This window comes from Anabrus simplex, chromosome 8 (genome assembly GCF_040414725.1).
Source record: "Anabrus simplex isolate iqAnaSimp1 chromosome 8, ASM4041472v1, whole genome shotgun sequence".
Lineage (NCBI taxonomy): Eukaryota > Metazoa > Arthropoda > Insecta > Orthoptera > Tettigoniidae > Anabrus > Anabrus simplex.
Window position 1 is genome coordinate 247,528,070 of NC_090272.1, and position 13,157 is coordinate 247,541,226.

Below are 13,157 nucleotides of genomic sequence, written 5' to 3' on the forward strand. Positions count from 1 at the left end.
CAGATCCCTATCTCCTACCCAGCCATTAGGATCTAGAAATTTCACTCCCAGTTTCCCACATACCCACTCCATATCATCATCATCATCATCCTAAACCATCTCCAGTTTTCCGGGTGTGATATATGAGCCTCCTCCATCTCATCCTGTCCTTATACCATTCTTCCTCCACCAACTTGTCCCAATCATGACCTATCTCCTACCCAGCCATTAGGATCTAGAAATCGTACATCGTTCTTAACTAAATCTATCCATTTCCTTCATGGCCTTCCCACCGGTCGTCTTCCGTCTATTTTTCTGTCAAATTCCTTCCTTGTAGTTCTGTTTACTGGCATCTTCATGTGACCAAACCACTTCAGTCTTGATATCTGAATCTTATTGAGGAGAGAATCATCTATTCCTATTTCTTCTATAATTTTCTTATTCCTAATGTTGTCTTTCCTGGTTTTCTGGATCATAGTGCATAGGAATTTCATTTCAGCTGCCTGAAGTTTGGAATTATCTCTATTGGTCAGTGTTGTGGTTTCGAGACTGTATGTAAGAATTGGTGTATAATAGGACTTGTACAATGTCAGTTTTGTTTTCATGGGTATTCGCTCATCTCACAGCAGGTGTCTTACCTGGTGGTAAAATTGTGTTGCCTTATTGATTCGATTGTTCACCTAATGTTTTTGCTAGGTTGTCATTTGATATAACGCTACCCAAGTATTTGAAAACTGGAATGCTGTCCAGTTGGGCTTCATTTAACATGACGATTGGTTCTGCTCCTTCCCCATACACTTTCCTCACCACCGTCTTGGTCTTGCTGATGTTTAAACCATATTTCTTAAACTCTTCATTCCAGCTTTGCATTCTCTCTCTCAATTCCTCTTCTGAGTCACTCCAGATCGCAACATAGTCTGCAAACATGAAGGCTGTGATATCTCCATGTTCTTTCCTTTTAATAGATTTCATTACTACATCCATTACAATAATAAATAGAAGTGGTGACAATGAGCTGCCCTGCTGTGCACTCCTCTCTTTGTTTCAAACCAGTCTGACAAACCACATCCTACTTCAATACAGCTTCTGTTCCCACTATACAACATTTTCACTTTGTCTATGAGGCTGTCTCACACTTGAAGTTCTTTCATGCATTGCCAAATTCTTTCCCTTGGTACACTGTTGTATGCTTTCTCAATGTCCAAAAATATTAGAAATAAAGGCTTGTTCTTCTCCCAGTATTTTTCCATTAGTATCCTAATTGCAAATGTAAGGTCTGTAGTTGACCTTCCTGGTCTGAAACCATACTGCTCTTCTTCCAAAGTTGGTTCAACAATATTTCTGATTCTGGTCTCCATTATTTTCCCCAATATTTTCAGGACATGATACACGATAATTAGTACATTTTCGTCGGCTTCCTTTCTTGAACACAGGTACAATGATGCCCATCTTCCAGTCCTCAGGAATAGTATTTTCCTCCCATGTCTTGTTGAGCAGTCTGTAGAGCCATTGGATTCCTGGAATTCCCGCTGCTTTCAGCATATCTGCACTTAGTTCATCTATGCCCACTGCCTTTCGTTTCTTCATGCTCTTGAGCGCATTTTCAACCTCAAGCCATGTAATTGGTGGTTCAGTTGTGGTTCCTCGACTTGGCTCTCCTCTATCCGTTGTTAGGTTTTCTGTATCTCCATTCAGCAGCTTTTTGAAATAGATCTTGAGTTCTTGTTTAATTTCTCCCTCTTCTTGTGCCAGAGTTCCATCATCACGTTCTATTGCTTTTGTGGTCTTTTGATCCCTTTGCTTGTTTTTCACTACTCTGTATAGCAATTTCATATTTCCTCTACTGTCCTCTTCCAGTTTGTCTGCAAACTCATTCCATTTCTTCTCTTTTTCTTTCCTTACAATGTTCTTTACAGCAATTTCCTTGTTTCTGTATACTCCTTGAAGTCTTCGTATTTCTTGTTCATTTCGTTCTTGTCCCCGTTTTTGTTTTTCCTTCTCCAGTGCCTTCTTTATTTGGTTTCTTTCTTTCACCGCTGTTTTCACTCTATCATTCCACCATGGTGTCTCCTTTTTTCTTTTGATAGAACTTGTATCTCTACATAGGTTTTTGGCTTCTCCCACAAAGGTGTCTTTGAAGGCCTTCCACTCTTCATTAACGCTGGTTACTTCACCCTTCGGCAAACTCTGTTGAATCCTTAGTTTGTATTCTTCCTTTATTTGGACTTCTTGCAACTTCCAAGTTTTAACCCTTGCGTTTCGTTAGTCTTATGTTTGAAGTCTACTACCAACAATCTGTGGTCACTGTCCATGCTTTCAGTAGGGATGACCTTTACATCTGTGATGTACCTGCCACCATCTTTATTCGTGATTACATAGTCAATCATGTTCTTTACTGGCCATCCCAACTGTACCTTGTTATTCTGTGACTGTCTCTTTTTTTGAAGAATGTATTTTTGATTACAAGATCATTTCTTCTGCACAGATCTAATAGTTGTTCTCCTTATGGGTTCCTTTGTCCAAATCCATGTGGACCAATGATGTTCTCGTACCGAAGTCTGTCTACCCCAACTTGCGCATTTAGATCTCCGATAATAATGTTTTCCTCATTAACTGTATCTGCCAGGTCTTGCCGAAATTTCTCATTTAAATCCCCAATCACCCTACAGTCAGTATCCCTTCTACACAGAATTCCACTGATAATAATCTCCGATTCCTTAAACTTTACTCGTGCTGCATTTACCAGATCCCACACATCCCCAACTATGTTGGTACTTATATCAGCTTGCTTTACGTTGTTGGTACCAATGTGAAACACTACCACCTTCTTCTTCCCCTCCTCCCTCTCTTCTACTTTCCTCAACATCTGCCTCAAACTAATTCGTGGATGACACTCGACCCTGGTTCCCTTTCCTCCACACACTTTCCCCACATGTCTAACGACGGTATCCCCCATGGCCAGAGCCTCAACCCTACCCACCTCATTTGATCCCCTCCCCTCCTGGTCAGCCTATCTTTCCTGATAGCTGCAGAAGCTACTTCCTCCTCCCTTTTCTCCTTCCCATGACCCTGTTCTACCTGTCTTTTTCTATCCTCTACATTTCCCTTTCCTACCTTTTCCCTTCCTCCTACTTCCACACATCTCAGCAACAGTTCCCTGTTCCTCATCTTCCCTCTGTTGTTCTACCTGGTGTGGCTTGTACCAATTTCAACAGACACCTGTCCTGAATTCTGATCCTGAATAGAGCCCTTAGCCTGCTATCTCCATTCCCTTAGAACATTAGGCCACCTGTCTTCTACAACTCCCCCTTTCCTTCCCCTCTCTCTTGTACATCTACTGTAACGTGTACATTGTTTGAGGGAGGCCTATCTTTCTTCCTGTCTTCTGTGAGAATCCTAATTATCTCCCTCAAACTCTCCAACTCCTCCCTCATACCCCTCAATGCCTCGTCAACCCACAGTCCCTTCACTTGCACTCCTTAGCCATTCTTTATGGGGAAAAAATCAAAATAAAAGGAAGAAATAACTTATGTGCAAAAAAAAAAAAAAAATGAACAGAGGGATATATTGTCTGGGATAGTACTCAAAGTTCACACGACATTGAGGTAATAAATATACGACTACACTACAGTACTACTTAGTCGAACTCTATTTTTATCCTACAGCACCCTAACAGGACAAAAACTGCTGTTAATTACTGAATACCGAAAGGAATACACAAGAATTACACAAATCTAAACTGCAATTAAGCCTATCCTAATTACAACAACAGAATTTTAGTAAGAGAGTTTCTACGGATACTTCTGCTATACCGGTACTACACAAATATTTTACAATAATAAAATAAGCACGCTAAATTCTAATAAGATATTACTCGTATACTACTGTACAGTACAGTACACTACAATAAGTTTGAACTACGTTGAGACGTATCCTAATTACAATACCGGTACTGTATGTCACTACTAAGCACAAACAGAAGTGATAATTGCAAGATTGAAATTTGCAAGAACTACTGTACTCAAAGATTATGAACAAAGCTTAATGCTTAGACAGGTTATTATTAGTACTATGCTCTAATAGATTCACACGAAGATAGCAGGCAAGATACGGTACTGTCTAAATATACTGTATCTACACTACAATTGTTAGCTGAATGTGGTTATATGAATTTTTACCGCGGGTGGATTACTATTATTTTCATTTTTACGTGAGACGGAGGATAAAAGTGTCCTTAAATGCTGAAAAACAAGAGGTTGTCTACAATAATTTCTGTCAATTCTATGCTGGGGGCTTGAACTGCAATATTGTTGGGATATATTATTATTATTATTGAATATCTCATTACAAACCCTATTTTACAAGTTGTATATTAGGGCTATAGGTAGTGAGATTAAGTTAATAAATGACAATTGAATTAAAATAGAGATGACTTATAAATGAGGTGGAGAAATTTAACGAACACTTTATAACAGCATCTTCTCTGAAATACCATAGTGAGAGGTGCTTGGTATTCTATATTATGTATGTTTAAATGCATTAATAATTCATATCTACTCCTGTTAAAAATTGGACACTCAAATAAAAGATGAGGAACAGTTTGTGGCATTTCACAGGTACAGCTGTAGGGCTTCTGAATACTGATTCCAAACCTCTCGAAGTACAATCCAAACTTCCCATGTCCTGTCAGAAACTGAGTTATAATATGTTCATATTGCAATAACCTACTTTGTAGTCTGCCTTGAATATTTGGAAAGAACAACTCCCTTGTTAGCCGGCCGTTTGTGCTGGTGATCCATTGGTTGTTCCACATATCTTGTGTATACTCCCTCAGTTCCTTTTGTACATGAGACATAGGGGACTTTTCATATATCAACAAGGCGTCAGAAGCAGTAGTAGCTGCTTTGGCAAGTTCATCAGCTCTCTCATTTCTTTCTACTCCGTCATGACCTCAGACCCATTTCACGCAGATATGGTTACTGTAGCCTAATATGTGTGATCTTATTTTAACAGCTACCGGATGAAAGTTATATTTTTCTTGGATTGCTCTCAAAGCTGCCTGGGATATAGGAATTTGATTATTAACTTTCACTCGATGAATAAACAAAGGTGGAAAGTACAAAGCATGCAGGGAACTAAGACTACAAATTATCGGAATATAGTAATTAGATGATTTTCTATTTATTTACACAACTACCATGTGCATGTAGCAACAATTGTCAACAATTCTAATCTCATTAGTGGTCCTCTCAATAAATACTGTATAACTAAAGTTATATAGAATTACTTTTCCGGTCGTTTATGTCTCATACATTTTTACCGTACCAGCTATGATAACAGAGATATTCATGAATTTGTATTTTTGTTGCTAAGTCCATATCAACGCAAGCCATGAGAATATGGGTTAACAGAATTTAATGAAAATCGGTATATATTGTCGTGGAATAAGAAACTGCAGTCAAAGCTATAAATAATTTGTTCACCCTGGAAGAAATTGTAGTTTAGAGAAAGGCGCCTACTATATAATTTTTAAATACCTATGTTATTGGTCCTATCGAAAAGTACTACATAACAAACGTTATAGAGAATACACTTTCTGATCATTTATGTTTTATTCAGTTTTACCGTACCGACTATGATAAGGGTGGTATTTCAGAGTGGAAAGGAAACTAAATGTGAAGGCCTACAATATCAAAAGCACATAACATTGATCAACAATAACATTACATTGACCATTATTTGTAGTGATGTTCTTTGTCTCCTATGCTGATACTCAACTCCGACAGATGAGATTACTGCTGTGTACCGAGTATAACAGGCTCACTGAATATTGGCGGGAAAGAGCTTGGGAGTTAGAAAACATTTTGCCTTAGCATGCCATTCCTCTGGTTCATACATTTTCTGATTCCTCTGGTTCATACATTTTCTGATACTGCTGTTACGTAACACAATGGTTCATCATAGTATTCCAGCTATTCGACCCGTACTCTGACGCGCTGTTTTGAATGAGCAGTGTGTACAGGTAAGGCAGAGGCTCACTTCTGACCTGGTATAGAATTACAAATTTAGGCCTATTCCAAATTATAGCACCACAATTCACGAAGTAACTCAAAATTCAACCTTGAAAAGAGCCGTTTCTTAAGAAAAGCTTGTTTCTCTCTGGCTTGAAGGAAACATTTGCCTCCAAATCAGATAGATTTTTCCGCCACTAGTGTAGTGAATTGAGATTTTCTGGCACATCAGGTACCCATAGGAAACAGATTAGTAAAAGGGCAAATTTTTTGCCCTGGTACTCTCCACTATTAGACCCCCGCCCTGCCGGAAAAAGACAGATAGTGTTCACGAATCACAGCTGTTTGCGGTGTGGTCATTCCCGCTCTGGAACTTTGGACTGTTAGATCGGCAGCGTAGTACTGTTCGTTAAAAGTGAGAAAATCTGGTTTTCCATTTCATCGAGTATCTCATATAAAAGCATTGCTTTTAATCACGCCATTCCTACTGCCGTCATTGTAATGGCCTATGTTCATTTCAGTAGGGAAACCACCAAGACAGTCTTTCTGAGCAGGTGGGGAGTGAAGATGTTCTTCCGTGGTTTCGCGTTTTCACAGCTATACCTTAATTAAGGCCATGGCTGCTTCCTTCCAACTCCTAAGCCTTTCCTATCCCATCGTCGCCATAAGACGTATCTGTGTCGGTGCGACGTAAAGCCACTAGAAAAAAATTACTTTGATTAAATTCTCTATTCATCTTATTCCAAATTAGCAGTGAAGAAGGAGTTTCTGTTTTGGCTTGGAGTTAAAATTTGCCTCCAATTCAGATAAATTTTTCCGCCGCCAGTGTAGTGAATTGAGATTTTCTGACTCAGGAAACAGATAGTAAAACGGCACATAGGTTTTGACCTGGGACTCTCCACTATTCAACTTCCTCCAACCCCCCCCCCCCCCCCTTCCATGTCCCCGCACCGAAAAAAGACGAAGAGAGTTCACGAATCACGGCTGTCTGCAGCTTGGTCATTCCAGCTCTGGAACGTTTGGACTGTTAGATCGGCAGCGTAGTAGGCTACTGTTCGTTAAAAGTGAGAAAATGTGTGGTTTTTCATTTGATCGAGTCTTTCATATGAAAGCATTGCTTTTAAACGCGCCATTCCTACTGACTGCAAGTATGAAGAATGAAATTTCCACCTAATCAATACTTTATTACAAAATGTTTAAAGTTATCTACATTGAAACAGTACCGGTTTCGACCTGTAAAAAGGTCATCATCAGCTGTTGGTGAACCTGCTTAATAGCGATAGTACGTAAAACATTACTAAAACTAATTTAACAAGAATGCCTTATTCTAATATAATATTACTTGAGATATAATACATATGGTACAATTTGGGGCTTAGACTCATTGGAGTTCCATTCAAAAATCTGTGCTGTTGCCAACATTATGTCAAACAATATACATACATACATATGGTGCAATAAAGGGCTTTGGCTTGCTGGAGTCCCTTGAATGCCACACACTCCAAAAATTGTAGAACAGAGGTTGAAAATACAGTTCCTATAGAATAGAGGATCACTGAGGTTTCGGTGTTAAGTTGAAACGTCTTTGCAGCATGTCGGCACTGAGACCAACCGTTGTGAATACCCAATCAAGGTGCTTTGTTGGGCCGCAATTTTGCGGGGAGCGTAATCGACTGAGGTTCTGTAGCTTGTTCATTCTTATTGTATGATGTTGCTGATAAATACTAATTTCCAGGTTCCTTGTTGAGGCATGTCATGCTATGGATGAAGTTTTGAAAATAAAGAAAGGTTGATAGAGTCCCTCTTCACACTTGCATTTGTGCTCAGGTAAATTAAAAATCTGAGAAAGAAAAAGGAAGTGGAATTAGAATAACTGATATGACCGGTCTCAAGCCCGACGTACAAATTATCATGCTTCATACAAACATTTCTCAAGAAACACTACAAATTCTTAGCCAAGAAATCAGTACGAAACTCAATAGAATTCTGCAACATCACCAAAGAACTGAAAATCGAACACCACCACGCTCTAGCATCATATGGTATCACTAACATGTACCCCAACATACCCATACAGAAAACGACAAGACTAATAGAATCAAATTTAAGAAATCACAGTAATCTAAGTGTCCTTGAAATAGACGAATTCATTAATTTACTTGAATTTGCCCTCAACAATAATTACTTTAGATTCCACGACACTATCTACAAACAACAAGGCCTTCCCATGGGTTCACCAGCTTCAGGAATACTAGCCGAGATCTACATAGACCACTTAGAGCACTCAGAAATTAGCAAAATTGAAAATATATCATTCTGGTGTAGGTTTGTAGATGATATCTTCGTTGTCATAGACTGCAGGTTTACAAACGAAAACAACATACTCGAACAGCTAAACAAAATAGATCCACACATAAAATTTACGATGGAAACCAAGAAAAATCACACTCTGAATTATCTTGATTTATCCACCACCAAAACAGAAGACCACTTGACATACAAAATCTATAGAAAACCTACACAAACCTCCAATACCATAAAAATAGATTCCACTCACCCCAATGCACACAAGAAGGCAGCATACTACAGTATGATATACAGAGCTTTCAACATTCCCCTATCCCCAGAAGAATTAAACAAGGAACTAAACCTAATTCACGAAATAGCGGAGCATAACAGATACAGCAGAAACATGATAAACAATATCATTCACAAAATAAAACACCAACCGAAATCCAAATTAAGTAGAAACAACAAACCTAAGAAAGACTATGCACTTTTTACCTTTAACAACACCCACTTCCACCCCATAACTAATATTTTCAAAAGACACAATCTAAAAATAGCTTACAGAACCACATGTAATAATGCTTCCATTTTACATAACACTACATCTGTAAATGAAAACAACAAATACAGCCACTCAGGAGTGTACCGCATGAAATGCAACGATTGTGAAGCCAGCTACATCGGACGTACCGGCAGATGCTTTTCCATTCGCTACAGCGAACATGTCAATGCCACTAAATATAACTGCTTTTCATCCATAGGGCAACATGTCGAAGAACACAAGCATAAGTTCACTAATATCGAGAACGATATGGAAATTCTAAATATGAACCCCACAGGCCCATTGCTCAACATAATGGAAGATTTTTATATCAATATGGTAGGTGTGCTAGGTACCAACTGACGAGCCCACCCTAGCACACGAGGGCGAAACGCTGGCAACCAAGAATGAGCTAGCTGGAAAATTTATAATGTCCAATAACGGACCATTTATATTGGTATTATAAATTTGCTCATTCAGGACAAATATTTCAGATTCCCTAGGGGAATCAACATCTATATCAATATGGACCAATACGCTAATCCCAACCTCAACTTAAATGAAATCACAGATAAAACTAACATCCTCTTCAACACAGCCATTCCCATTCTAAAAGACACGTATTTAAAAAGAATCAGCAGACACAAACCCACACAGAACCCAAAAGACACAACCCACTCCACCCCACCCCCTCCACAAGCTGCTTCCCCCTCCCCACCACCTCTCAATCTGAACACTACGACAGCAACACGATGCACACGCAACAAGGTGCAGCACACTCCCGGCTACACTTGAAGACATATCCAGCCCACACGTAAGTAACACACATTCCTTAGCACACAAATCATTTAGCAGGCACTCTCTATCAGTTATTCTAATTCCTACTTCCATTTAGCAGGCACTCTCTATCAGTTATTCTAATTCCACTTCCTTTTTCTTTCTCAGATTTTGAATTTACCTGAGCACAAATGCAAGTGTGAAGAGGGGACTCTATCAACCTTTCTTTATTTTCAAAACTTCATCCATAGCATGACATGCCTCAACAAGGAACCTGGAAATGAGTATTTATCAGCAACATCATACAATAAGAATGAACAAGCTACAGAACCTCAGTTGATTACGCTCCCCGCAAAATTGCGACCCAACAAAGCACCTTGATTGTGTATTCACAACGGTTGGTCTCAGTGCCGACATGCTGCAAAGACGTTTCAACTCAACACCGAAACCTCAGTGATCCTCTATTCTATAGGAACTGTATTTTCAACCTCTGTTCTACAATTTTTGGAGTGTGTGGCATTCAAGGGACTCCAGCAAGCCAAAGCCCTTTATTGCACCATATGTATGTATGTATATTGTTTGACATAATGTTGGCAACAGCACAGATTTTTGAATGGAACTCCAATGAGTCTAAGCCCCATATTGTACCATATGTATATATCTCAAGTAATATTATATTAGAATAAGGCATTCTTGTTAAATTAGGTTTAGTAATGTTTTACGTACTATCGCTATTAAGCAGGTTCACCAACAGTTGATGATGACCTTTTTTCAGGTCGAAACCGGTACTGTTTCAATGTAGATAACTTTAAACATTTTGTAATAAAGTACTGATTAGGTGGAAATCTCATTCTTCATACTTGCATTCTTAATTCATCAATACGGACAATGAAGCTGATAGATTATAGTATTCCTACTGACATCATTGTAATAACCTATGTTCATTTCAGTTGGGAAAACCAGTACGACAATCTTTCTGAGAATGTAAAAAGGCAGGTGGAGAGTAAGTTTCTGTCATTATAATGAAAACTCCCCAACCTGATTGTGACTGATGATAGGCCAGCAGGCCTACCATTACAATGAAAATTCCCTAACGCACTCTTCATATGAGAAAATATGTTTGGTGAATTCCCTGTCTCGTTTCTAGGGTAACGTTAAGAACTATGCAATTTAATACAATCTTGCTCACAACTTGTGCACTACCTAACCTAGAATTCTGTATACAGTGTAGAATTCCGTAGCAAAGCACGGGTACATCAGCTAGTCTTTACATAAAAGAAATGAAATTGGATTTCACAGGGGTATTGAACATCCATTCTACAGGGCCGTTGTGAAAAACAATAGGATAAAGTTTCTGGCCCAAAATCAAAATTGTGTGGAGGCGGACACTTGCACTCCTTGAAATTTGCAATGACAAGTTTAAAGCCCCATTTGGGCTTATGGGCCGAAGTTACACAGGCGAAGGTGACTAGATGGAGTTACAAAGATTACAAACTGAAAAAGGTTACAAAATCATAGTCTCCTCGAAATTAACACAAGAGGGTCGCTCACTCTCTTATTCCCTGATTACGATTAAGTTTGTTTGAGATTTACATTTTAGATAAGTTACATTATGAAAGATAGGAAACCTTCTCCTCGAGCTAGCTTCCAAATACTATCACTTCGTTAAACCTGGACTGCTATTACCTTGTGCTGATGCACCTCTCGACGATGGATGAGTCACCCCTGCCTCCCTTCACAAACACACACACTAGACAGGAGCGATGAATAAGACAAACTGGCTTGATAAAGTGCCAGCATTTTTACCCGAGTGGAAAGTTCCAGAAAGCTCTGGATAATTAAATAGACACAAGACAATGCTGATTGGCTGAAAAATAAATATGCAAAATTTTCTATTGGCCAGCATCTTAAGTCGGCGGGAAGAGAAAGAAGTGTTGTAACCTTTAACACACCAAAAACAAAGAGTAATCAACTCAGTTTAGTAAACCTTAAAATATCAAATTACTTTACAATTTTAATAGTCAGTCTTCACACCAGAGGGCATAACATAAGTCTGTAGTAGAGACATCTGTAGGAAAATGTCCAAACTTCTTGTATCAGTTGTTGCAAGTTTTAGATTTAGGCTGGCATTCTTCAAGGCACTTCATTTGAATAAACGGGGCGGGTGTACCTTCGGGTACAGTAACGTTTGCTGATTTATAGGTCGTGTATCTGCCCTTTTCTGTACTTGTTAGGATTTTCTAAAAAAAAAAATATCTCACCCCTTTTCTTCCTTCCTTCTTTTAACTTTAAATCTTGCCATTATTTATGTGTACATATATCTAAATTGATACCTTATTGTAAATATGCTGACCGTGAAAGCTTTTCTTGTTTGGCTCTTGTGGGCCTTTATTTGGTGATAGTCTCTTGTCTGGAAATTTGTTATCTTTCTCCATTCTTGGGATCTTTATTGTTATTTACTATTTTCCATTTTTACTGAACACAACTTATGTTAAATCCCTTGAAAACTTTTTGAGATGGGAAATAAATGTAAATGTGATCAAACGTCATCATTGGGTGTCGTTTTTGAAAATCTGTTCACATATTGAAGTGTTGTCCTTCTCTTTTCAAGTGTATCACAGATACTGAAATCTCCATTAATATTAGATGTTTCTGCACCTAGTTGTTTGATCTAGTCGTGCCTTGCCTCTCCTTCCTGCTTGGTTTCCACTGCACTGTGCTTTCAAAACAAATTGCAGGACATTATAAACTTAGTACTAATGTGGCCTGCTGTTGTACATAGCTTCATTGGTGTTCTCCTTCAAGGGCTTCACACACCTAACAATGTGTGTTACTATGTAACAAATTATACATACTTATAGAATCTTTTTCATAATTTCTTAACTAGAAATTACTCATCAAATTTTGTTCTATTACTTCTTAATCTGTGCACAATTGCTTATTTGTTTGTTAGGCAACAACTGGAATTGACCTAAAAATGCCAGAGAAGAGGAAAGATGGAAAAGGTAAGAAGACAAAGAAGAAGAAGAAGGAAGAGAAGAAAACTTACCCTGGACTTACAGATATCACAGTTACTGAAAACACTGCTTTCACCAGACTGGCCAAGAAAGTCTTTAAAAGGTATGTTGTCTTTGTTGGTAGTGACATTTCAAAAAAAACCAGTTCTTGTATATTTATCTAGTTTTAATCTAACATTCCTGAGTTCCTTCAATATTCACATAGTGAACTGGAGAGATCCTTTTTATTGCTAGGAAATAATTCCTCACAGGAGAAGCAATGGGAAACTATCACTCCTTATTTCCCTAGTATGCCTTTTCAGTGACATCTAGGCCATCTATGACAGCTAGTGGTGAACCTGTTGAGGATCCAACCAGCCTTCGGGCTGAATACCCAACATATAGTCGTCCCCGTGTAAGGACGTACCCTAAGGGTGCAACCTTACCCTTTCTCCCCTGTAATATTAAAGTATTGATTTATAGTAACTTTTCTTGCTGTTGGGTCTTTTTCAGTGTCGGTAACCATACAGTTTAGGGACCCTACTTGCCGATACGACGTCTTAC

At 38.6% G+C, this 13,157-nt stretch overlaps 1 protein-coding gene across 2 annotated transcripts in view; it reads left to right on the top strand.

Annotated features, from left to right (window-relative positions):
- Window positions 1–13,157, top strand: part of LOC136879065 (UV-stimulated scaffold protein A) — a 334,211-nt gene that overhangs the window by 270,151 nt on the left and 50,903 nt on the right. For both annotated transcript variants that reach the window (XM_067152813.2, XM_067152815.2), the window contains one exon: window positions 12,551–12,717. In XM_067152813.2, the coding sequence (XP_067008914.2) occupies window positions 12,551–12,717 (167 nt within the window). The remainder of the gene's footprint in view (window positions 1–12,550; window positions 12,718–13,157) is intronic.